At 41.4% G+C, this 25888-nt stretch overlaps 1 protein-coding gene across 2 annotated transcripts in view; it reads left to right on the forward strand.

Moving 5' to 3' along the window:
* Positions 1-12252: 12252 nt before the first annotated feature.
* PRDM5 (PR/SET domain 5) overlaps positions 12253-25888 on the forward strand; it is a 58156-nt gene continuing 44520 nt past the window's right edge. For both annotated transcript variants that reach the window (XM_062494003.1, XM_062494004.1), the window contains exons 1-3: positions 12253-12992; positions 17206-17289; positions 24401-24523. In XM_062494003.1, the coding sequence (XP_062349987.1) occupies positions 12624-12992; positions 17206-17289; positions 24401-24523 (576 nt within the window). In that variant the 5' untranslated portion in view covers positions 12253-12623. The remainder of the gene's footprint in view (positions 12993-17205; positions 17290-24400; positions 24524-25888) is intronic.

Below are 25888 nucleotides of genomic sequence, written 5' to 3' on the forward strand. Positions count from 1 at the left end.
GCACAATTTGTCTAACAAAAAAAGGGACTTAGCTACCTCAAAATAGGCACAAATGAATAATGAAGGTACAGCTGGAATCTGATCTTGCAGTCATTGTGTATTTTGGAAAGTCAGCTGATTACCAATTTGATTTGTGCCTGCTGAAAACTGTGTAGAGTTGAGGTACCCTTTGATGAACTGTTAGATGAAAGTTTATTGTTTACTTTACAAAGAATAAAAGAGAAAGAGACTTTTCCTCTGAAGTCTTCCCTTACTGATCCTATCTACAGTGAAGAAAACTGAAAAGAAGCACATGGAAGTGTACTTTACATATTTGCTGTTTATAGGCATAATATAGCATGGCTGTTAAAAAGGATGTTACCTCTCAAAGGCAGATAGCAGGTGGGAAGGTGTCTCAGGCAGTTCACTAAGGTTCTTATTTTGCTCCTTAGTGGATCTGGACTTACCTCCTGTGTCCTGGGAAATGAGTTAATTCTTTGAGGACACAAAGAACTGGATGAGGGATGAGGACCCCTGCTGAGCACAGGCAGGGCTAACATGAAGGTTGTGGGCTCTCTTGAAGTTTTTCCTTCCACGCATCCATGCCTGTGCCAGCTGCCGTCCTGGCCCATCATTATTGCTGTGCTCATTTTCCTCGATTTCCTATCGCAAAACTGGGGAGCTGAATGTGCAATAAACACAAACACATTTACTCAAGTTGCTTGGCACAGTGTTGTAATTAAAAGCCAGAGCCAACTCTCTCCATTTGTTGTTCAACAAGGAGGCATAGTCCCTCCTCCTGGGTTTTGTCTTCCCAAGTACTATCTCTTCATGGCCACTCTCTCACAGCCCACAAGTTTTTGTACAGATTTTTAAAAAATAGAGTTTGACGCACTTAAAATGAATGGGCAGGTACACAAAGCTAGTGCAGAGATTGTGTTGTTCTGGAGAGCTGGTCTGGGCTGTGCTGAGAGCAGAGCAGCTGCAGACCGCCTGCAGATGTGGACCGGACCGACAGTTGCTCATGAGTGATTCCATTATGTTTCCTCAGATCCCTCTTTGAGCCATGTTGGGCAACTGCTCCCAGCCTCTAATGGTTTCCTTATGTTCCCTCCTGCTCTCGTTCAAGCTGTGCAGCTGGCTGCCGGGGGGACAGGACGGTGACAAAGGCTGCTGCAGCACGCTCGGCAGGCAGATGCTGCCTGACAGGGCATGGACAATGCAGGGGCTCTGCTCCCTCTGTAATTGGTGGCTGCTGAGTGCCGAGTAATTGGGCTCATGCCCTCTCCAGAGCGGGTGGAACAGGCTAAAGGAGGTGGAGAAAAGGCTGCTTTGGTGGGAGCAGTGTGTTAAAGCAAGACACAGCTGTTTCTGGATCCTGGGTAGCCATAGGTTCCCTGTTGGTACTGACAAAGGCCCTTTTCTCATTGTGTTTTGGAGCTGTTTGATCACTGTCCTCTGGCCTTGCCCGAGTGGCATCACAGCTGATTGTATAACAGCTCAGTCTAGCATTTAGCACAGGCTTTGTAGGAGGCCCAGAGCTTTTGATCAGCAGCTCCTAGTTCAGATGGAGCACATGAGAAGTGGAGGAAGACTGGAAAGTTATGAAATCCTTTTTACCAGAACCTCGTGCTGCCTTTATTTCCAAGTGTGCGGGAATTGCTTCCGGGCTCATGGCTGTTCCTGAGCTCAGACTGTGCCCTAGAGCACAGCCTGTGATGCTGGCACCCACTCACCCTTCTCTAAGAGGTAAAGCTTGACAAAGCCACTATTTGTGTGCTGCACGTAGCAGCCGAGTCTTTGTCATCATAATTAAATGAAACACCAAAATACCTCTGTCATTAAAGAATACAAATCTTTGAGAAGAACATTGAGGTAGGTCTGTCCAGAGCTCTTCCCTCAAAGAGCTTTTCAACTCAAACCTCAGGTTTTCTTTGAAAAAAGCCTACATCAGACAAACCTCTTACAACAGAGATGAGAGAGAGAAAAGACAGACTAGACATGGGAAAGGGTTTATAAACAAATCCCCTGCTGCTCACTTTGTCCCTGCTTGCAGTCTTGCTTTCACTCAGCTCTGTGGCTTTCTGGGCTGAAGCAGACAGCAAATTCATTGTGGCCCCTAGGGAACTTTTCCCATTGTCACTGGGGTTGGTCTCTGGCTTGTCCTGCTGCTCTCAGCTATCTCCTGAGCCTGCCTGTGTCTCCCTGATGTTTGCTTCCCCCCTCTCAAGCACACCCAGTAGCTCACACATGAAGATATCACATCTTTTGCCCTGCAGAGGGGCCTGCTTGGCTATGTCATCCCCTTTAAATGAGCACGATATACCAAGAGAAACAACTAAATTGGATACTTTGTCCTAGCCCCTAACCCAGATATTTTTCAGGAAAAAAAATATTTGTTGTGATAAATGTGAAGTATGGAATATAAATATTTAGCTACTGCTAACTCATTTGTTAATGTTTCCTACTACCTTTTCAAAGTTGTTTGTGTGCTTCTTTGTATGATGTTCTTTCCCATCTCAAAATGAAAACCATATTTTTGAGTTCTCATATAATGGAGAAAAAAAAAAAGACGACTTACCCACACCTTGAGTTTGTGCAAGGTTAGTAACAGGGTGATCTATTTGACTGTCTTGTATTTCAGCTGGAATTTGTGCCTTAGCGGTTTTTGGGTTTTTTTTGGTGGCCTGGGCCACTTATTTCTGCTAGTTCAGGAGATGTGCTTTTAATGAAGTGTTTGGTATAGTATTTGGTGTATTTTCTGCATGGGATGAATAATTCTGCTCCCATTTTCTGCTGTTGTAGACCTATGTGAATACAACTGTAAGGGCTTTGATTAAGAGGAAAGTTCTGATGGGTGGTGATCCAATGAGGAGTTTCTGGGACCTGTAACAAGCTTTCATCCGCTAAAGTAATGGGGCTCAGCATAAATTAACATGGTTCCTTTTCCCCTGCTCTAGACTTAATCTTCCCAGTAAGTTCAGAGAAGTGGCTGTGGTGGAAACACCCCCCTGTAAATGAACCACCAGTGTAATGAGAAGCTACACAAATCTATATAACATCTTCCCAATCCCATGGCACCAGAACAGCAGGACACTTCACAGGACAGGGACAAACAATGATACTGGGGAGGAGGGACGGACATGAAAGAAACAAACAATAATAACAAGAATAGAGGCACATTGTCATTAAATGAAAACATCTTAAACAATGACCTTTCTACAAACCACAGAAATAGCAAACATGCAGCCTTTTTAATAACTGTTCCATACTGGAACTGCACACATACCCCCTGGAAGCTTAATGCAATCCAAATGTCTGTCCCTTGGACAAGGCCTGGGGGTAAGTGCTCTTTGATGCCTGAAGGAACAAGTAAAAGCTTGCAGGTTAGCCAAACCTGCAGGAAACCCATGCTCCTGACTATGCTTCTTTCCATTTCAATGTCAGTGATTAACACTTGATGTTTTCTTCATATTTTTTCCTTGTTTTTATGGGAGGGAAGTGAGGAGAGAGGGGGTAGAAAAGTTTTAGTAAATATTTTTTCCTAAAAGGTATGCTTGGTGTCTATGCTAAAAATCAGAGTATGCTAGAAATAACTTGTGTGGAACTTTAGTTAGTACAGATGTTGGGCTGCTGCAGCCCTCAGCAGTGTCCTACTGCATTTCAAATGGATAAATGTCTCCAATTATTCAATGATGGGGGTTTTGGATGAGTTGTCCTATTAGGCAAATACTACAAGCTGAAGGGTTGGACGAAATACCATATGGGATGATACCAAAATCAGTAGCTGTTCCTTCCTAGACCTCTCAAAACAGTAAATATCTTATGAAGAAAGTATTCAGGGCTTTTTTTTTTTTTTTTTTTTTATATTGAAACCTTTCCAAATTTTACTTCTTTCTTATAGCTTTCAATAGTGGGACCTATCAAATCCAATAACCATCTGCCTCTTAGATCCTTAATCTCTCATAACAGTATCTATTAATAAATTTTCAAAAGCCAGCTGAAGAGCATTAGAGATTAATTATGTTCAACCAAACAGAGTTAAAATACCTGTGATGGACAAATGTTCACCCATGTCTATTTTATGTTTTATTTCAAGCCTTTTAGTTTGTTTTATCTTTCTCCTTTGTCTTTTATCACAATTCAGTGTTAAGTTATTATAAATATTCTTCAACCTTCAGAATTTCATTAGGAGTAATGGTTATGCCCACAGCCTCTGAGTCCATAGAAAGGTGAAACAAAGTAAACTCAAACTACTGCCAATCTTGTTTTATGGTGTTTTACCAGAATTAAAATGTGTTGCGTATAACCCAATAACTCTTACTGCAGTTTATAAACTAAATGAAAGCAACGTAGTGTCAAGAACTATTGCACAAATAATGGAATTCGGCAACTCCAAAGTGCCAGAGAATGGTTTCTCTCTAAGTAAAGTGAGAGGGGAAATGGAGACTCTGCTTCTGTTTTCTGCTGAGGGCTGTGTGTGTATGGATGTGCCTATGGGAGGACCGGATTGGTGGTGGGTTCAAAAATTCACTTGTTAGACAGGCAGGATCCTACCAGAAACTGCACACAGAGTGCTCTGCATCCACTGCTTCCTTCCCTGCCAGTTCTCCCAGGGCTCCCTTGGTGCTGTAAGGATAACCTCGCTCAGGCACAAGCATGTCAGCTGTGATGGATCCTGTGACTCCATGCAGGTTAATGCTTTTCACCCCTAGTGACAGACCAGGGAAGAGTGCTTGGCTGCAGGCTGGGCACAGACACGTTGTACAGGGACCGTGGCTGCTCCTGGAGTGCAGACAGGGCTTTTTCCAGACTTTCTGTGATGACTTATTACAGTTTAGGCAGACTTTCATATAATTTCCAAAAGGGCATGTTAATGTCTTGTACCTTTTGAAAGACACACTCTTAAATAAGATGCAGCTGCACTGTACTTTCAGCCTGTTCCCTTGCTGCCTTACGAGAAAAAATGACTAATTCATTTACAGCAATCCTGAGCAGTAATAACTTCAAATTTATGGTGCACCCAGTGTCCAGATGCCTCAGGGCGCCTGACAGGCTATAACTTAAAACGTAATTTAAAAAAAAAAAAAAAAAAAAAGCCCCGTGTGATTGAACACAATGGAGCCGAGGGAGAAACAGGAACCCTATTGTGTGATAAATAGAACGGCGTCCCACAAACAATCTCCAACCCAAGCTCGCTGCAGCCCAGCCCAGGGGGGTGCCATTGTGCTCTCTCAAGTGCCAGAGAGGAGCACTCGCTGCAGCTAAGGGGAAGCATTTGGGCAGGCAGGCTTGGCACACGGAAAAGCAGAACCAGCTGCAGTTCTGGTCCGAGGAGTTGTGGGTTTTGTTAACCAAGGGTGAGTACTTCAGAAAGGAAGTGGCAGGCATCTTACAGATGTCTTTCATAGCCCTTTATTTTCTTCAAAAAGCCTGTTTTTAAAGTACACTTACACTCTTATTACTCTAATACTCTTATTACTCTGTACATAGAGACACTAACATTCTTCCACTGGCCCTACTCTGATGACAGATACTTACAGAACTCCTGTGGACTCAAATCTGCTCTCAGAATCAACTTCTGTCCCAAAGTGCAGGTGTACCAAGGGTGTGAATCAGCCTGTGCTCTTAGTGAACAGTGCACATAGTTTCTGACAGGGGGACACATGAGATCCTCTTCCCAATTACTTCAGTCACCAGACATCTCTGCTTTGTGAAGCTGGGTAGACCTGTAACATTTAAATAGAAGGCTCTGTCTGAAAGAGGGAATTTACTTAAGTCATGGTATCGTGGCTTGTAAGGAAGGATACGTTTCTAATTTTTGTCTTCATTTCAAAAAGCATCATAATGAAGGGAATAAAGAAGAACTATATTCCTGCATTTAATCTTCCTCTTGTTTCAAAACAAGAGTAGTTTCAGTATGAAGTATTTGTAAGAACACAACCTTTGAAATAGCTGTTGGCTTTCTTAATTTTTCCTTTATTGTCTGTTTTTCCAGTGTGCGTAAGTAAATTTACAGTTGATCCTTGCTGACTTGGCAATAATATCCAAAAATCGTTTAAGACAGAGTCATCCCACTTGATGATTCTTATATATTTTTAGAGTCTGCTCTGACACACTGATGTTTGGGACAGAGCTGCTGAGTACCCCTGGTGTCAGATGGAATATAATGAGGATGAGAGTTTTTTAAATGGAAGCACTCAACAGAAAAGCCTTTTTCCAATGCTCATCCTGCACGGTTTAATGAGAACTTAATTCCTGACAAATGTTGGTGTTTGACATTTTTGTTCTCGTTTTTTGTTGTTGTTGTTGTTGGTTGGTTTTTGTTAGGCTCATTTCATTCTAAACATCTATGTGGTGCCTGTGGTTATGCAAGCCCTAAAACTTTATAAAGCAGCTCCTGCCCAAAAGTCCTGTTGAAGCTGGTTCTGCTGAGGCCTTCAGGTGGAAAACTCCCAGATTCATTTAAAATTTTCATATTCAGAGCTACTTTCTCTTTCTCAGAAGAGAACATGTATTTGGATGGAGTGGAGCAAAGATCCACAGAGCAATTTAAGTGTCTGTCCTCTAGGCCTGTGTTAAAGCAGTAAGAATTTCCCATTCTTCCAGAGGAATTTATTAGGGTCGTGGGAAGGAATTATTTCCTGGGGGAAAATGTTGTTAAAGAAAGTGACTTCAGTGGAGGGCAGGTAGGCAGGAGAGTGAGAACCAAGGAAAGCATAAAAGTGTGTTCAGCATAGCTGTTTGCCCATTCTTAAGTCAGTAGCTCTCACTTTGTGCTACGTGTGTGCTCTTCCCTCTTAGGACATGGATGTCAAATTACATGGTGTGTTGATTTCAGCTGTTCTAAAAATAAGTAAAACCCAGCAAACGAAAATAAATCCAAGAGCATTACAAAAGATATCCCAGATCCTCGGTGTCAGTGGGAATTCCCTTTGCATTTCAAACCTACTGTGTCCAGCCCTAATGGTTTGGGCTTTTGTAGGCCTTGAAGCAAACTCTTTTCTTCTGGGACCAGGTTTCCTGAGAAGGGGAATTAAGTTGCTCCAGCTCACAGTGCAGGAAGAACAAACACATCTGTAGTGTGGATAACTGGGGGATTTAAGCCCTCCTCTTGTGGGTAAGGCACAGCTGAATGCTGAAAGATAAGGTAGTGGACACCTACCATGTTGAAAAGAGGGTGACTCAAATGCTGTTTTTTTGAGAATGGGAAGAAGACAGTGAGGCCAAAGGGCATAAATATTACGTGAAAGATGACCTGAGGCAAGTCTCTGAGCAAAGTACAGCACAGATTGTGAAAATGTGCTCTCAGAATGGCAAAATGAATTTTCCATAGCTGGCAGTTCTGAGAAATACCTTCTGTATGTGTGTAGCCATTCTCCAAGGATTCGAAAACATTCTGGCAAGCAGCTTAATGATACTCAGTGTAGTGGAGATTCATGGAGAATGAAAATAGGAATATCCAACAGCACCTGGCAGACGTGAAAGGCAGAGGTCAGTCATGAGAGCTGTCATCCATCTGCTAAAATCATATCAGCAAACCACTGAGAGTTCATAGTAGTCAGCTGTCTTCCTGCTGCAGGAAAACCCAACATGGTGTTCCAGCTTCATGTCCTGTTGAGGAATAGTGGAAAAATTCTACACAGCATCAAAGCTCTTCCAAGGTTTTTAGAGTTTGTTGTATGGTTGGACTGCCAAACACAGTGAGTTAAAAATGACAGAGCAGGTACTGAAAGGGAGCCTAATTTCCAAGTGTTTACAACAAATAGACAGCACCGCGTGGGAATTAGCTTGGTGATGAAGCTCCTGTTCCATGAAGATCCCTCTCATGATTAGGTAGGAAGTAGAAGAGGAAGCAGGCAAGTTTAAGGCTTATTGCTCCCTGTGGGAACACAGGATCAGCTCCAGAGCAGGCTGTAATGGGAAATGGGGCCTGGAAATGTATAACCTTCATGCACCAGGGCATGGTGCAGGAATGGTTAGGATTGAAGGAAGTAGCTCACCAGGGAGAGGCTGGATCTGGGGAGTCACTTTCCATTAATGAAGGAAAGGCTGAGTTGATCCTGTAGGGGTTGATGGGGAAAACATGGGGGTGACATCAATTAGGGAAGTCACTCTCAAGCTGAAATAAGATATTCCTGAGCTGAGGAAGACAGTTTTAGGATGTGTAAGGATGTGGCCCAGTTCATGTGCTACTACATAAAGTGTTTGTTGCTGTCTCTGAAGAAATTAATGGAGATTATTTATAGTAAATGTTTTAAAATAAGTATTTTTAACCATTCTCTACTTGCTTTTGGACTTCTATCCTCTATCACTTATGTGAAGTTTTCATGTGAGATAGCAAAAAAAAAATCTACTGCAGTCCCATTATATTGTACTCCTTTTAGTTCCATCGCTATGAAATTTGAATTACTGGCTTAAGCTGCTACTCACTTAATTTTTAAAAAAAAATTTTTAACCATAGTTCAAAACCTCTCAAACAAGAGGAGTGAACACTTAATATGCAGTCAGCTTTGGAATGTAAATACCAATGCATGTCTGAATTTTAGTATATTCAAAGGGGAAGGAGAAAGATTTAAATTCTGAAATCTTGGCACAAACTTCTAGGAATTCATGTATTTGAGAGAGAAATTTTCACAGCAACTATTCTGCGTGCATGTAAGCAAAAGAGTGAGACAAGTTTAATCTTAAAATTTACAGCTTTTCATGAGCTTGAATATCACAACACAAGGATTCTGTATTAGTTTACAGAAAACCCAAGAAGCCAACTGTGCATTGATTAGAAGAAAGATTTTGGTGGGAAAGTAATTTTTTGTTACAATGTTTGCTGAATTCAAAAAGCATCAAAAGAATCAGCGTAGGAAAACAAAACCAACCAAACAAAAACCCACCACACAAAAAAAAAGGCAATCCTTAAAAATAGCTCTGAAAGGAGTTTTGCTCAGCAAATCAAAGTGCATTAGGGAAAGAACAACTTAAGCTTTTCAGAGTACCAAAAAACACAGACAAAACAAACACTGCTGGAACTGGAAAAGACCCCGAGACACTGAGTAGATGGGACTTTCTGTCATATTTTAAACAGGCACATTTAATTGTTTCAGAAAGTGGATTGGTTTACATGAAAGAGATTGAGTTCTGAGTTGGTAGTTTGGCATATGGTTTAAGTTGACTCCATGTCAACACAATTTGTTCCAGGTACTTAAGAGTCCCTGTGCCTGGTGTTTCCTGGTGGCAGGGGTGCCACTGTCCCCAAAGCAGGGCAGGCTCTAAAGGTGTACACAGCTCTCACCAAGCACAGGTAGTTTCTATTTTTTGAAGTGGAACTCTGTACAGCTGAGGAAAGGGGAAAAAAACCCCAACCCTGAGGGGTCTTTATGCTATTCCTCTTCCCATCTGTCACTCAGACTCTGCCATGAGGCGAGCTGGAACCTTTCCTTGCTGAAAACTTTCGGTGCAAAATGAGTCAGTGCCAACTCTGTTTGCATCCTGCTCCAGGCACTGCAGTGTGGATGGTCTGGGAAGTCACCATGAAAAAGGTCCCAAATGAAGCTAAGGACTTTGTACCAGGGCAGAGAAAGGGGCTTGGCAAATTCCAGGGAAATGCCTGACTGAAACCTTTGCATTCCTGGCCAAAGCTGAGCGCTATTTGCACACCTGAAACGTGCAGGCACACACGATCTAAGAGGGAACAGTCTGACAATACTGTACATATCCTTCACGTGAGGTACAATCCAGACAAGACTAAGATTTGCTTTAAAAGAGCTGCTCCAGATCATACCAGGTTAAGAGGAAGTGGATGGGGTTGGAGGGAAGATCCATAGATTCAGCAAGGAGTTTCCAAAACATACCTGCAAACTTGGTTAAACCGCAGCGCAGAAATGTTCTGTGGACCAGTTCAAACTGGGAAGGAGGAGCCATTATCAGGAATGACACCTTTTCTCAGGTGTGCCAGCTGCCAGAATCTAATTCTGGCATTGCTATGGATGCTGCAAAAGTTAGTATTTTAATACTGCTCGAGGCAGGGAACTCTTGAAAGGATTAAAAAAACTCATTAGCATCTCTGATTTCTGTCCAACTGCCTGCAGAGCAGGAGGAGGGAGGATAGAAATGTCAAGTCCCTGAAAAGTTTTAGAGATGATACTACACCATCTAAACAAGGGATTAGCAGTGAAAAACCACCCTTTCTTCTTGGAGAACACATTTTCCTTCTAAGCTGCTGGACACTTTGGGGCTGGCATGTTTATTTCTGGCATCTGCAAGAGCATTTCAGTCTTAGATCCTTTTGTTTGTTAGAATGTGACATATTAAGTATGACACTTAATTAGCTGTTCCTCGAGTGGAGGGAGTAACATACCGTGCCTCTGGTATGGCGTTGCAACAAGTACTGTAACTCCAGACAAAAACTCTTGCAATTATTTTGTTTGTCACCACAGGGGGATTGCTGCCATGGAATTTCATGTGGGGCACAGCAGCTTTCATGACTCCACCTGAGAAGACCTTGTTCCTTTTCCAGGGAAGCTATGTAAATGAATTTTCACAGTGTTAAGGCTTCCAATCTGAAGGCTGCTGCATGCTCTTGATGTGCCCTGGTGTTGTGTATAGAGCAATATGGAAACAGAGGGTCAACATATTCAGTTTCTTTGTGCTGCACTACAAATGACTTCCAGCTTTAAGGTTAATGGCTGATTACATTGCAAAAAAAAAAAAAGGTATTTTGCTACAGGTGGACTGACAGTTGTAGATTTGTGATCAGTATCACGCCATCAATACAGCAAGAAAGGAAAGACTAGTGACAGTTTTGTCCAGTGCTACAGCATTTTTTTCTGATTATTTTAAACAGAATAAGACACAGGTAACAGCAATCCACATTGGAATAATAATGGTTAAAATTGACAAAACAAAGCAGTTGTTCTTGTGTACAGAAAAGAGCTTAAAACAAAGACACAAATGGATTCAAATTGTGCAGCATTATTACCTTTAACTTCAACCAGAAGAAATCTTTTAAGGTTCAAAATGAAGACCCCCCGCCAGAGATTTTTTTTTTTTTTTTTGCTCTTCTGAAGAGAAAAATACTGAGGCCTTCATAAAGTGTAAAATCATTTTAGAACATTCAAGACTTTTGGAAAAGATCAGAGACAGGGAAAATGATGCCAGCATTTTAATCTGATATATATTAAGAAAGACTGGCATCCAATCATCTCCAAAAATATTACATATGTTCAATTATGCATTGTAGAAGCTTTGGAGTTAGATCTTAATGAAAAGAGTAGTTAAATTTTGCTCCTAGTTGCAAAACCAAAGCAATTGCCCCAGACACTTCCTCTCAGTTCAATTTATTTGTTTCTTTTTAGATGGTAGAATTCTTACTTATACAGATTTAGATGCTCCATTTTTATCGCCAAATAGCATGCAGTGTCACAAGGTGTGAAATCTGTGGGTCTGTTGTGTTTTCATTCCCAAAATTATTCTTTCAACCATGTTGTTGGAGCCTTTCATACTTTTTTCTTAGCAAATTACTCATAGATTGAATATCAGACAGTATTTTATCAATTTCTCTGTATAGATGTGCGTGTTGGTGGAAATATACATCACCTTTATAAAAATGTTTTTCTTATAAAGCTTTACAATAGCTAAACGATGACACTGTAAATGCTAAGCACAAAAAAAAATCATTGGGTGCAAATAGATAAGGGAACAAAAAATAGGAGGAGTTTCATTTTCAGCTAGACCTGTTTTTTAAAATTTATTTTTTCCCTAAATGAGCACCTATGGATGGGCAGGAATCCAACTGATCCAAAGCACTTTCATGATGATCTGTTCCCTGGCATGTGGTAACCAAGATTCAGGACATTTAATTCCTTCCAAATAACACCAACAGAGAATTTTTCCAAGATGGAAAACGATGAGCTTTTAATATTTAACTTCTACTATTTATACATCTGTTAACGTGAAAAGAGGTAGAGAGAAAAGAGGTTGTTACGCTCCAGCGGTTTAATTATTATTATTATTATTAGTAGCACTATTTTAAAATATGTCTATAAATAGTTTTTTCCCCTTTTCTTCCTTTTCCTTCTGCTTGCCTCGCATGCCTTCATACTTATTTTTAATTCTGTAATCAGATATAACCAAATCCCTTTTCTAGCTGCACCACTGCTTCAGTTTAGAGAGCAACAAATGAGCAGGGCCTTAATGAAAATCCAAAAAAATCGCCAGGAAAAAAGCCACTCAGCTTGCTAGAATGTCAATGTATATTGTAGATATATATAATGTATATTGTAGATATATATAATGTATATTGTAGTTTTGGGAAAGAGTACTGCTGTGATGTTAGTAACATGTTGAAGTCGAACTTTTCCTCCCTTTTGGACTACACGGCGTGTAGTTTCAGTCAGCAAACCGTGCCTTTGCTGGGTATGTCGTAAGGAACAGACAGAGCGTTTATTTTTCAGACAAAAAGCGCCACGCTTGCGCGGTCTCGAGGATGCTCAATTTCTGCCTTTAGCCCCGCGTTCCCTCAAAACCGACCCCCGAAAGCGAAGGATTACTTAGTTTCGAAGCGAAGTTGCCCTCAAGCACTGGCGGAACATTAAAAAACAAACAAACAAACAAAAAAAAAAAAACAACCAATAAAAACGGGGAGAGAAATGCGAGCGGGAGCCGCCGTCCCGTCCCGTCCCGTCCCTCCCCGCCGCCGCTCCCCTCACGGCGTCGCGCGGCCCTTCCCGCCCCTGCCCCGCCGGCCGCGCGCGCTGGCCCCTCCCCTCAGGAGCCGGGAGAGCTCCGCATCCAGCCCCTCTTCCTGCCCCCTCCCCCGGACTCCCGCCCTGCCCGCCCGCCGCTCCCGGTGGGATGGAAGTACCCCCGTAAGCCTCTTCCTTCTCCCCGGTAACAGGCGGCGGGGCCCCGAGTTCGGTGCAAAAATGCTGGGCATGTACGTGCCGGATAGGTTCGCCCTGAAGTCGTCCCGGGTGCAGGACGGGATGGGGCTCTACACGGCCCGCAGAGTGAAGAAGGTGGGTGATGGATGGAGGGGGAACGGCCTGGCCCGGCCCCGCCGGGAGCGGCTGCCACGTATCACCGGGGAGCTGGGCGGCTCTCCCGCCCCTCTGCCCCGCTCCAAGTTGGCCTCAGCCGCGCTGTGCCCGCCCGGGCTCCCCGTGCTCAGGGAGGCGCCGCCCGCCCGCTCCCCCCAGCCCGCTCCGAGCAGCCTCCCGGCGGGAAGGGCCGTGGGGGGCCGGCGGAGGGTTTGCTCGGAGGAATTTTATCTCTCCCCCACCCCCGTTTTTATTTTATTTGTTTGTTAATGTATTTTAAAACTTGGTCGGTGTGTCTGACGCAGTTTTGAGGGCAGAGCTGCCCCGGGCGGGGCGGCCTCCCTGAGGGTCCCCGCTCTCTGAGGGGAGGGGCGGCCTCCCCGAGGCCCCGGCTCTTGGCACCCCCCTCACGGCCCTCCGGCCTCGGCGGGACCGCGGCTTATTTCCTTTTTTTTTTTTTTTTTTCCTTCATAATAAAGCCGGGCCCCTGAACGATGTCATTCAGCTGAACCGAGTCTCATACCCCAAGCAGGTGATGCCTCTTCACACCTCATAACCGAAAGTCTCTTGATCGTATGAAATTCCAGCTGAGACTGTCTAGGTGGCTTGTTAGGACACATATAAGCATCCCAAAACGATGAACCCCTCATTAGTGTATACTTTTCTGTGTTCTGTACGTTTCGCTCTCTATCTTTGTCCTCGTTTTGGCTCTGATTTTTTCCTAATTTTCCAGTGGTTTCATCAACAGGGTTTAGACACGATGGGGTGGACGTCTCACATTTTTAAGGTGTCTCTGAATGTTAAGGGGGGGGGGGGGGGGGTGGGGCTGGAAGGGGAGCAATTTTATATCGTTTGGTTTAGTTCTTTAAAACTTTTCTACTGAGGTTCTGAAGTTTCATTTGAAAACTTTGTGAGTTCGCACAGCAACGAAGGTTGTACACTATCAGCATTTGTTAATCCCCGGGCTCTGAAACAGTGAGCTCTGGAGTGAAACTCATGGGAATCAGCATCCCCAGTTCAGAGCTGGGGGTCTGAGCCTCTGTCCTTTACACTGCTGACAATTGAACCATTAGAGCTGCATGCTGGGAGAAATAGAGCGTTTTCCTGCCTGAATTATTCCACCTCTCTTACGAACTTCATGCAGGCAAAGTGCGTGAGGTGAGAGCTGAGCAACCACCTAGAAAAAGTGTTGCGAGTGTGATGTGTACTTCATGTGGACTGGAGAAGGTAAAAGCAGAAGCAGTTGTAGCAGGATCTGTTCAATTAGGAGTGACAGTGGTGACAGTGTTGCAGACCTGTCCTTTAGCAGGGAGTCCTCTGTGCTGGTAGCACAGACAGCTGAGAGGTGCAAAGCCCTGGTCAGAAGAACAAGCAGAAGAGCCAACGCTTGAGTTGCTCTGTGGTTTATTAAAACGTACTCCAAAAATTTGTTGGGGACCGAAGTACCATGTTCTCTGTTGGGAGAAGGGTGGTCACAACCAGACTTTGTGTTACTCTTTTCCATGGAAAGAAAAATCACACCTGAAGTGCTCTTAACCTGTTCCCCTGTCTATTAATGAGGCAGAAGTACCACACTTCGTGGCTGTGATAAAGAGTAGCTTATAGCTGTTAAATTAATTCCATGGAGTTTTGGGATTGGGAGGAGGTGTTGAATGTGACACTTTATTGTGAAGTCAGACCTAAGTTGCTGAGTAGGAAATACTGTGCTGTTTTCTCTCTGCTGCTGTCCCACAATTGCTGTTGTCTGAACTGAAAGTAAAAAGAAAATAATTGGATGATCTTACCAGAAATTGCAGTACCAACTCTCCAAGTGCTGTGGAGGCCTCTGAAGATTCTGCTATTAGCCAAGTTTTGGTAATAATACATTCTGAGCTGCTGCTACCTACCATCTGCTCGTGCACCTTCAGGCGTGCGGGGCTTTCAAGATTTTGTTTGTAACCATAAAAGGTGGAAACTTTCTGTTTTGTTACCTTAACAAAGCTATGATTTCTGTGTACTTTCTGTTTTCCGTGAGCTGGCCTCAGGCTGCATGATGAGGCTCTTGGTGTAATCATCAGAGAGCCATTGCATTTCTCAGTGTTTTGCTGCAACTCAAAGATTAGTCACTGCTGCCTTTTTGAAAGCAACTGTTGAAAATATCTTTTTTTCAGCATTGGAAAAATGTGCTTTTAAGTACTAAATCATTTCTCTGCCTTCAGACTGTGTTGTGTGCTTTGCTTTTATTGATCAGAGGGGAAGATGAAGTCTTGAGTATGGTTTTTGATTCATGTCTGTTGGCATATAACAATGTATTTATTAACCAGACATAATGTGTGTATGCGTATATCTATATAAAGAAAATGGTCTGAAAGGCTAAACAAATAATTGCATTTATCCCCATGGGCCAAGACCTCAGGCTTTGGTTCCCCTCCAGATTTGAAAAGCCAGAAGAAGTGCTTAGAAATCTGCATCACCTGCAGCTTATGTTGTGTTTACTCTGTGTTCAGAGGTGGACGTGTTGTTTCTGCCGTTGTTCTGCGCTTCCAGAAGATCTTGGATGCTTGACTCTTGCCATAGACATTTCCTGGTTTGGAGTGCTGAGATGCCAGTGGTGTGTGGTGCTTCTTGTTCTGAGCTGTTCCTGTGCTTCATCTCAGCAGGGCTGTAGGCTTCAGTGATGGGTGGAATTAGCACTGTAGGTGCTGGACACATACAGCTGTGTTTACCTATTTCCACCTCCTTTGCTGGTAAGGTAAGAGGAGGAGGAAGCTTCAGCCTGAGTATTAAATCCCAGGATATGAAAACTGGCAGAGGAGGAACTCTGGCATTATGTATCAGCAAAATGATGAAGGGTGGTATGGAAATCAATGAGAAGTCAGGATATGAAGCTGCAGAGTGCCAGTTTTTCACTGTCACTGCCCCTGTCTGGCTCCTTTGCTGCTCTGGGCTCCAGTTGCTGGCTTCTGCTGTTCTTGTGTTTTTACCTTCTGCTTTGCTGTTCCTTGTAGTGAAATGTTCTTTGTGCACATTTAAAAATTTGTCCCTCAGTTCTGTTGCCTCATTCTGCAATGCCAGTTTTCTTTTCCTTTGTTTATTACCACTTCAGATTTAATTTTAAGGACAAGCTGGGTTTTTTTTTTATATTTTTTTAATGTGATTTCCTGTTTCCAAGAGGAGCAGTCCTGGATGTTTTCCCCTCTACTTTTTTCTCTTTACCTGTAGGCAGTCTGTAAAAACTAAGCAAGAAGGAAAGCATGTAGCAGGCTATTGCTGTGAATATGGAATGTGCCTGGAGGAAGGGATATGTGGACAAGATCGATACTTTTTTTTTACCAAAATACTGTTGTTTTTAAAAGAAACGCTGAAGTTGCTTTCCAGTATACACTTAAAATCTCTTAAAATGCTTGAAAGTAGAAGTGCTTTTGGATCTGAGTGCTGCCTGAAGGAACACAACGTGCTGCATTCCAGGTTTTCGGGTCTGTCCCTGCAAAAATAGGGACAAGGCAGCGTGTGTGGGGGGAAGTTGTGGAAAAAGAAAGTCCCATTTAATTATTTTGCCCTGCTGTTCCTGTGACGTCTGTGCAGGAAAAAACCCCTGATGCCAAATACTTTTGGAAGAACATATCAATGGATGCTTTCACAGCTGGTATTATGACTAGCAGGTGGTAGAACATTTTAATTTTGTTTATGAAGGCTCAAATTAATTCATAAACACGGGCATACTCCCTTACGTTTTTGAACAAATCTCTCTGTATGATCAAGCCCTCAGTTATTCAGTCTTTTGATTTGTGGCACTTCAAAAAGTAGCGTTGCAAATAAATCTAATGTAAACTTGGTGCTCTCCAAGTTCTTTGTTTTAGTTGGATGCCTGCTGCAAGGTGCTTCCTGAAAATTTTATGAGAAGTGCAAGAAATTTGACTTGTAAATTTCAGCCTTATTTAAGAAAAAGAAAAAAACCCGCTTCCCAAAGGAGAAGTAAGCATGCAGAGGGAAGGTATGGTTTTATGAGACTCTTCAAAGTGTGAGAAGAATGGGAATGAGCTTCAAGTTGAGCCCTCAAGGATCTGCACCTTCTTGGCATATAGTAGGAGAGTGAAGGAAAACTCTCCTTTAGTCGGTTTGAAGCTAAAAATGACTCTTCTTCTGCAGTTTGGTGATTCACTTGCCTTTTTCTTTTTCTGCCCCTACTGATTATTTTTCTTTTATTCCTTAGGGTGAAAAGTTTGGCCCCTTTGCAGGGGAGAAGCGAATGCCGCAGGAACTGGATGAGAACACAGACTGCAGGCTCATGTGGGAAGTGAGTCAAGTGACATCATCACACCTCACAAAAAGTGTTCTCAGAATTAAGTTCTGCACTAACAAATCCTTTCTATTTTGTTTCATAGCTTAAAGATCCCGTAGTGAGGTGCTTTTTAGTACTTTTAAATTACACTGCCTTGGTGGAGGAGGAAATTGACTTCTTTGAAACTAAAGAAAAAGCAAATGGTGGTTTCTAATCAATGAAGTGTGAGAAAACATCAAGTAAAGCCAAATACAAATATAACAGCACTGTGAAAAATCATTAGAACATGTGAAAATAATTAGAAAAATTGAGATAATTTGAATTGGGAAGCTGATGGTAAGTTACAGAGATACTGATTTATGCTGATGAACAGGTACCACCTTATGGCTTCCTTCTGCTGTAATATGAAACATTTCCTGCTGTGACAGTTGTGTTGGGACTTGGCCAATTATATAAGCTAAGTTTTAAAATTTTAGCAGTTCTTAATGCAATAAGGAGGAGTGAGGTCTTTAGCAAAATAGAAGCCTGGTGCTGTGGGCAGGTTTTTATTTTCTCTATATGCATTAGGCAGGAGCAGCAGTTTATACACTAGTTCTTGTAATTAGGTACATAACCCATCTTAGCTCCTGTTGTACCTGTGTGTGCCTGAAGTAAAATCTGAGATTACATGGACTGAAAAATACTGGCAATAACAACATTTCCAGCTTGTTAAAAATGCCTTCTTTCTGGTGCCTCTGTTCTGTCATTGTAATCTTTATTTACTGCTGTAGTTCTTTGAGCAGAATTTCTTTTTCTTTTTTTTTTATTTTTCCTCAGCCAAGTAGTTTCTATTGAATGCACATTTAGTCCTCTTTTACACTGAGGAGAGGACTCATTTCTTACTTTTTTACCTTTCTGTGGTTAGAAGTGGAAGAAGGACTGTTATTGCACTGCACAAAAAAAGCTTATGTTTAACATCTGGCTTAAAGGACTATCAGTGCATTTACCACAAAATACATGTTTATTTGAAAAATCTCTGGCATTAACATCACTGAGCAGCTTATGGAGAGAGCAGAGTTTTGATGCATCCTTAGCAGAGCTACAAATAGATTCCATACACTGGAATGATGACTGACAGAATGTTAAAAGCCCATCTCTTTTTAACCCAAACTCAGTATAAATAACGTGAGTGGTGAAATATTCCGAGGTGAGTGCTGTCTGCAGCCTGTGAAGCCCTGTTTTCTCCCTTTCCTTTTCTTTTTTCTGTCTTAATCTAGGAGTGTCCCCCACATATCCTATCCCAGAGAAGAGGTATGGACAATTTGTTCCCCTTTGCCTTTTGGATTATGTACTCAGAGCTGCCGATTTCATCCTGTTTGCTCCCAGCTGAAAACAGCATTGCAGTGTGCTTTTATTGCTGATATTTGCTGAGTGCACTACATGTTAATGTGCCCTGGCTCACTTGGCTCTTCCCGAGGTTTCTGCAGGTTGCTTTAAGTCAGTGAAGTGCCTGTGCTAGAACAAGGTTCTCAGAAGATACAGTGGGTGGATTATAGCAATGAGAAGGCCTCTACGTTTGTTGGAAAGCTTTATGATTTTCCAGTTTCCTCGCTGCTCACGCTTAAATGAGATTTATCTATTTCTGCACAACAGAAAAGGCAAATACACATATCTATTGGTGACACTAATGTGACCCCGTTGACAGCAAATCAGAAAATGAGGTTTTTATGAGCTGTTCTTAAAATAATTTCATAATATCTTACTGTAACCTAGGTTTGAGAGCCTTGAAAAGATTCCTGCATACCAAATTTTATGACTTCCTGAATGTTTTAACCCAAGTTGTTCATGTTTACTGAAGTTGATCTGAACGTGAGCTTTATAATATAATTTAAATCATGCTGGGAGTAGTCTGAAGTTGAAAATTGAGACCAGGAATGCAGAAAGTAAGAACTTGAACAGCCCAAGTAGATGGTTATTCCAGAGCCTGTGGGAGGCACGCACAGAAACTGGCCAAGTTTGTGTGTAGTCAGCTGTACCAAAGATATTAAAAATAATTAATTTGAAGGCTGTTGGTGGGAGGCACAGTAAAGCCTGACTTCACAGTCTGATGGCAGTCAAAAATTTAAAAAAAAGTGTTCAGAGAGAACACCTTCAGAAAGAAGGCTCAAGCAGTAGAGGTTTTTTGTAAGTCAGAGAATAAAATGAGCATTAGTGCAACATTTGTTTTCTTGGCATGTGATGCCTGGGATCCAGGCTTCACTTTGAAGGAATATTTTTCCGTGAGGAAGTTTGCCACATGCATTTCTAGTTGTGCAGAGTAGTGCTCTGTGATGTGGTCTGTTTTGATCAAGCCATTCCTTTTTGTCCGAGACCAGCACTGTGAGTTGGCATCTTCAAGGCATCACATTGAGATGGAATTGCATGTATTGTGTTTTCCTTTGGTCTCAGGGAAAACGTGGCACCCAGAACATCTACTGAACCCAGTGATTTTGTTCAGTAAAATTGTGGAGACGCTAAGAGTTTCTCTTTAAATTCAATAGAGCAGACTGCCATTACTCTGCCTCTAACAGGCATAGTTGTGAAGAAATCAAAGTTTTATACTTGCTCATTCAACAGATTCCAAGGAAGTGGAAAATTCCAGCAGGTGGGAAGCATCCTTGATCTTGCTCTTATCTTTGTAAAGAGCTACAGGCTGAAATGTTTTATTTATGAGCGGTGGGAAAGGGAAAAAAAGCCCCAAACAAACCAGTGGTAATCATTTAGTTAAGAGTGATAATAAAATGCCAAGAAAATGTCCAAGAGACTTTGTGCTTTCTCTCTCTCTCTCTCTCTGTTAAAAAAACACTTCCGTGTTATCCCCCAGCTCTCTGAGTGTTGTGCTGGTGAAGGACACAGCTTCTGGCTGGTGATGAATTGAGAGTTTTGGTCTTACTCTTAGCAACCCACTAACACCTTGATTAAATACTACTTTGTGTGTATTAGTAAACTTGGCATAGCAGCTTTGAACTGTGTGTATTTGCTGGAGAAGCAAGAGCTTAAAGGCAAGCAGGAAATAATCTTCAGGTATTAAAAGTTCACAGGTGTTTTTGCTCTGGAGGCTCAGATGTGCCTTTGAGGGAAAGATACCAGTTCATTTGTCTATGTTCAGTTCCTTTTCTTCATTATCCCTAACCAAGGAAGGGGAATTCATTTCACTCCTGTTGGATTGTGGCAGGCATATACTTCTGGTGATGACTTTGGCAAGTGTTGAAACAGGGAGGGCTGGAAAGATTTTGTCCTCCTTCAAATACTCAGACATACCATGAAGAAATGTTGGTCAGGGTTGGATGGAACATAATACACCATGTAATGCTGAATGTTACATATTTCAAGTTGGGTTTCTGTCTGTCTGCCAGGATCATGTTTTCTTCATTGTTACATTAAAACCAAAGAGATCAGAAATCAGTCTTTCAATGAAAGCCAATGTTTGTGTTTATTTATATAAGAAAATGAAATGAACTTACATTTCTACTGCTTAACTCTCATCACTTTTGCTGTGGCAGTTGTTTTCAGTTAAATAAGCCTGCCTGAAAACCAGTGAAGGCAACAGAAAACCTGCTCTTGGCTGAATCCAGCTTCAGATCAGAGTTGTGGTGGTTAGGATTGAGGTATAAGAAGTCAAGCACATTAAGCTTGGTGTGTTTTGGTGGCTTTCTTATTTTTTCTTTCTTTGATACCTTGCCTATAACATGTGCTTCTGGCATAGATAGGAAGGCTCTTACACACAAGACATTAAGTCAAATTATGTCCGTAGATTAATGACAAAATGGATCTTAATTAGATGAATTCTGTGTTTGCTGTCAAGGTAAATATAATATTATAAATCGAGTTCTGAGCAATATAGGCTTTATTTTTTCTGTATGCTGACTACCTTCCCAGTCACTGTTCTTCAAATACCACTGACATTGAAAACTGTTTGCTTTCATGTTTTTGGGTGAATCTTTGTTTAATTTTCAGAAATGCTTTGGTTATTCTCATTTTTAAATGATCTGGGCTTTTATACAAATCAGAAAATGCTGCACTATCTCAGCTCCAGGTCTGTGTCCCAGAATTTCAATTTTGGTAAGTTATTCTCAAATGGCATAGATAGGTGTTCAGAGTAGTTATTAATATTGTTATAAGTCTGTTAAAACTTGTTTCAGTCATCTTTTTCCATGTTAAAAGTGTGTGCTAGTTTTAGTTACTTTTGGAACAGGCCCATTAATGATCTTTTGGTTTTGGTGATGAGAAGGACCTACTCCTGGAAGCAGCTGAGAACATTAACCTCCCATCTTCAGTTATGGGATATATTTAAGGTGTTGGAAAGCACGTGTTGCTAGGCTGAGGTGTTCTTATTCCAGTCTGAACTTCATGTAGAACGTCACAGACAATTGGCTTATGGAGATTTGGGTATCATGGCAGAGAAAGGGAAGTTCAGCCCTGCTCCTGAAAGCTCCACAGAATGTTTGCAGGAGTCCAGGAGTGAGCTTCCTGTACCCTTGTGTCCCTGGCAGGGTCAGGTAATGTCGTGCACCAGAAGGAGCTTCATTAGCATGGAAGACTTGCTGTATGTTTTGGCTGAAGGAAAATGTCACATGCTGTCTCTGTCCCAGACTTCTTACTGAGTAAGCAAATCAGCAGTTGCTGCCTCAGGTTTCTTTTGCTGGAGTTATTTTAATGCTTTCTCCAGCAATGTTAAAATGTGAGTTTCCACTCTGCAGTGAGCTCTATGATGGTGTGAACTCGGGGTGCAGAAATAGGGAATCTAGCTGTTTTATGCTACAACAATAAAGATCATATTTTCAGCTAATCAAAAAAGAAGCAGTGCAGAAACTGGTACTTTTCTCTAAATGATTGTTTGATGAACATAGATTTTTCAATTTAGAAATGTTTAGAAAATGGTTTCCAGAAAGCAGGCAGGGTGTTTACTGCCTTCACCACAAGTAGTTATCTGCTTACTTGCAGTGAAGTTTTCTTCTTCTTCCTCTTGCCAGGTGTGCATGGTACAGCATTTGCAATACAATTGTGAGGATTTTGAAGCAGCACGAGAGCGACAAATTTGGTTGTTGTATCTTGAAAAGGTGGAGATAATTCCATTGCAGCATGAAAGGCTGGCAGATGGAGTAGTGCCTGTTGCTGGTGGGCATTGCCACAGCTTAGGGGTTATTTAGGCCTGTGTAGGGTTCCATATGGGAGCTTACACGTTGGCCAGGGACATGTCTTTCCCTGAACTCTTCTGGTGCTCGTTAATGGGGCATCATTCAAATTGTCCTGATTGGCTTTGAGGTGGAACCTCAGCCTGTGTGGTGACAGTGAATTTTTACGTTGGACTGAATTTTACATTGGACTGAATTCCTTCAGTGATGCCTTTTGTGTTGGTTCTCAAGAAGATAATTCTTGGGCACCTCAGTTTGAGGTACATAATGTAGATATGTGTATGTGTTTTATCTGTTGGTTTTAAGTGCTGGGTTTGGGATCCGCTGCTGTCAGTTCATTTAGGGAACTCCCTATTCAGGCAAGCAGAAAAGGATTGTCACCTGCCTAGTCCATGCTAAGTACGGTGGGTTTTTTTTCACTTTTTCTTGGCTTTTCATGCTCACATCTGTATATTCAATGCAGCATTATTTCTTTATGAGGTGAAAAAAGCAGTAGAAAATACAGAACGTTTTTAAGGGATTTATGGTATTCCTTTATCGATGGCTTCCTTATGTGTTAAAGCTCTGCTTCGTATTTGGCATCTCTTTATGGGTTGGCAGAGACTCTGAAAGTGTAACTGAGACGACTGTGTATCACTGAAGCAAATATAAGTTATTCTTACATAATTTAAGGATCAAGCAAATAAAGAAAAACTGATGAAAAGTTAGCTAGTGTAACATATAAGTTTTATAATAGGAACTGGATTTCTTCTCATTCCAACTCAAGATCTGATGGAAGCCTTTATAGGGTTTACTTGGTGGGCTCCTGCAACTTGTGCTTTGGTAGCTGAAGCACAAAGCCTCTGTAGGACTGGGTGATCAGAATGATCTAACCAGTATCACAGAATGGTTTGGGTTGGAAAGCACCTTAAAGACCATCCAGTTCCAGCCCTCTGCCAGGGACAGGGATGCCTCTCATCAGATCAGGTTTCTCAGGGCCCCATCCCATCTGGCCTTGAACACTCCCAGGGATGGGATGTCCACGGTCTCTCTGGAAAACCATTAGTGCTTAGTGGCAGACAATATTGTTTCCAGAGGCATTTCAATGTGTAGGTTTGACACTTTTCACTGTGGTTAATCCATGTGTTGGAAAGTAAGAGCTTTTAAAGTTTGAATGTTGGCACCTTTTCATTATGTGTCTTTTTTCCTTCAGAAAAGCAGTAATGAATTTTGAAGATTCTTATTTGTTTGCAGAACTACAGTAATTCTTTTTTTTTTTTGTTAATCTGAGAACAACATGCTGTCATCAGCTATTATTATAATGGAATACAGTTTTTGTCTTTTTAATAATACCCTAAACATTTAGGTAATTGAAGCAGTCATACTGAAGAAATATGATATTGCATTCTATTAGAAACAAATATAGCAAGAATGTGAGCAATTTCTATACAAAGCCGCGGAGACAATCTAATTTTGATCTTACATAGCCAAATTCCCTAGCTCTTAGGAAATACCTGCCCTGGATACTTCTTGTTGACAGATGGAGAATAAAACCCATTCATTATATAAATAAATCACATGGAATAATAGTGTGGCTCTATGACCTTTTTGCATGGCTCTCTGTTGTCCGGATCAATGGAGGTTCAAGTGATCTGTTATTTAAAATGAAATAAACAGGGGGTTTTGGCAGTGACAGGTGTATTTTTACAGCAGTATGTCTTTCTGTTTTGAAGGGGAAGAATTACTTAGTTGATATTAAGTTTTTATTTCTATTATCTTCCTTTTTTCAACGTAAGCTGGAATTCTGTCAAAATTGCAGAAATCATATGAATTACATGGCTCTGTAATGGTAGCCAAAAGGTCTACATATGGATGTATCTTGTGTGCACAGTTCTTTCTTTAAAGTGGTTTTTTTTCACTGAGTGGACAAAAACTGGACGTATTTGTTAATTTAAATTTTAATTTTGATTGGAGATTTTTTTGGAATGTTTCAGGTTCGTGGGAGCAAAGGCGAGGTCCTTTATATCCTGGATGCCAGCAACCCTCGCCATTCCAACTGGCTGCGGTTTGTCCATGAGGCTCCATCCCAGCAACAGAAGAACCTGGCAGCCATCCAGGTAGATTTGGTGGATTCCTACCATTTGCTTCCTGTTGCTCATTCACTAATTTGACCTCTTCTTTGGCCTTCATGTCTTGTAATAAAATTGCAAGTTCTGAGGAAAGCAGCAAACCGCTTTTCTTTTTCTGCTTTCCTTTTTAGAGGAGTGAGAACTCTTGTGCTTAAGGTAATATCACAAATAAGAGTGGTAGGATGAAACACCAGAAAAGTCCCTGGAATCTGATGCTATTTGAAAGGTTTAAGGACTAATTATTTAGAGACCTGTATGTGTCTCCTTTGCCTCATGCCAAACTTGGGTATGGGCTTAGGTGTGTGTAAAGAAGAATCGTGCATTTACCTTGTTGTTCAATGAAATCAAATATAATATACATAAGTATAATATACATGACATATTATATAATGGATTATGAGTGTGACAGGTTTGAAAAGAAGTATGGTGCTAAAAATGGGTGAGTAGAAAACAGAAAACTGAATTATTTAATTATCTGATAGGATGATTATGCAGTGCCTGAGGGTAAATTGATAAAAAAGATAATTTTCTTGTCTTTGCTGTTGATCTGAATTTATCCAGCTTATTTTTTCGTTTTTATAGTTGTCATTTGCATCACTCCTTGGTAATGAGTTCCACCACTTTAATTATGTTGAAATATGCTTTTGTTTTTCTTATAGACACTACTTAATTTCACTTGATTTCCTAGTTCTGGTATAACAGTGAATAGTTACTTTGTTTTTCTGTGCCATGTTTGATTTTATGGAATTCTGTTCTATCCTTTCACTCTTATTTGGCAGGTCGTCTCTCAAGCTGAAGAGTCTTAATCTGTTTAATTGCTCATTTTTGAAAAAGTTCTGTGACTTCACAAGATACAACAGATACAGGGACCCCTTTCCAGTTCCAACTGTTGTTCTTTTGGAGATTACTAAAGAAATTAACTATCTGCTTTTGTTTTAACAGCTCAGTTTCACAGTAAATTAACTTCCACTCCCACATAAATAAGAATTACATGACTCTGTGAGGTTTTTTTTGTCAAAATGTATACTTTACAGAATGTTGTTTCAGGCTAATTTAAGGTATTTGCTGATGTAATCCAAATTGACAGTCAGGGAAAGGAGCCTTTAACAGCCTTTTTTAAAGTTGCTTTTCTGCTTTTTTATCATGAGATGACTTTTTTCCCCCAAAGAATTAACCTGCGTATCGCTGACAAAAGAATTATAGTTTGAGGCCAGACAAAAAAAATTTGGTTTTCCTGTCCCAAGAAAACAAAAGTTCACTTCTGATGAAATTTGTTCCTTATGGTAGCAGATATGAAAGGCTCTCACACAGGAGGTGTGAGTGCAGAGTCATTGTCAGCAAATGCTAAGTAAG

The sequence above is a fragment of the Cinclus cinclus genome, chromosome 5 (genome assembly GCF_963662255.1).
Source record: "Cinclus cinclus chromosome 5, bCinCin1.1, whole genome shotgun sequence".
Taxonomy (NCBI): Eukaryota; Metazoa; Chordata; class Aves; order Passeriformes; family Cinclidae; genus Cinclus; species Cinclus cinclus.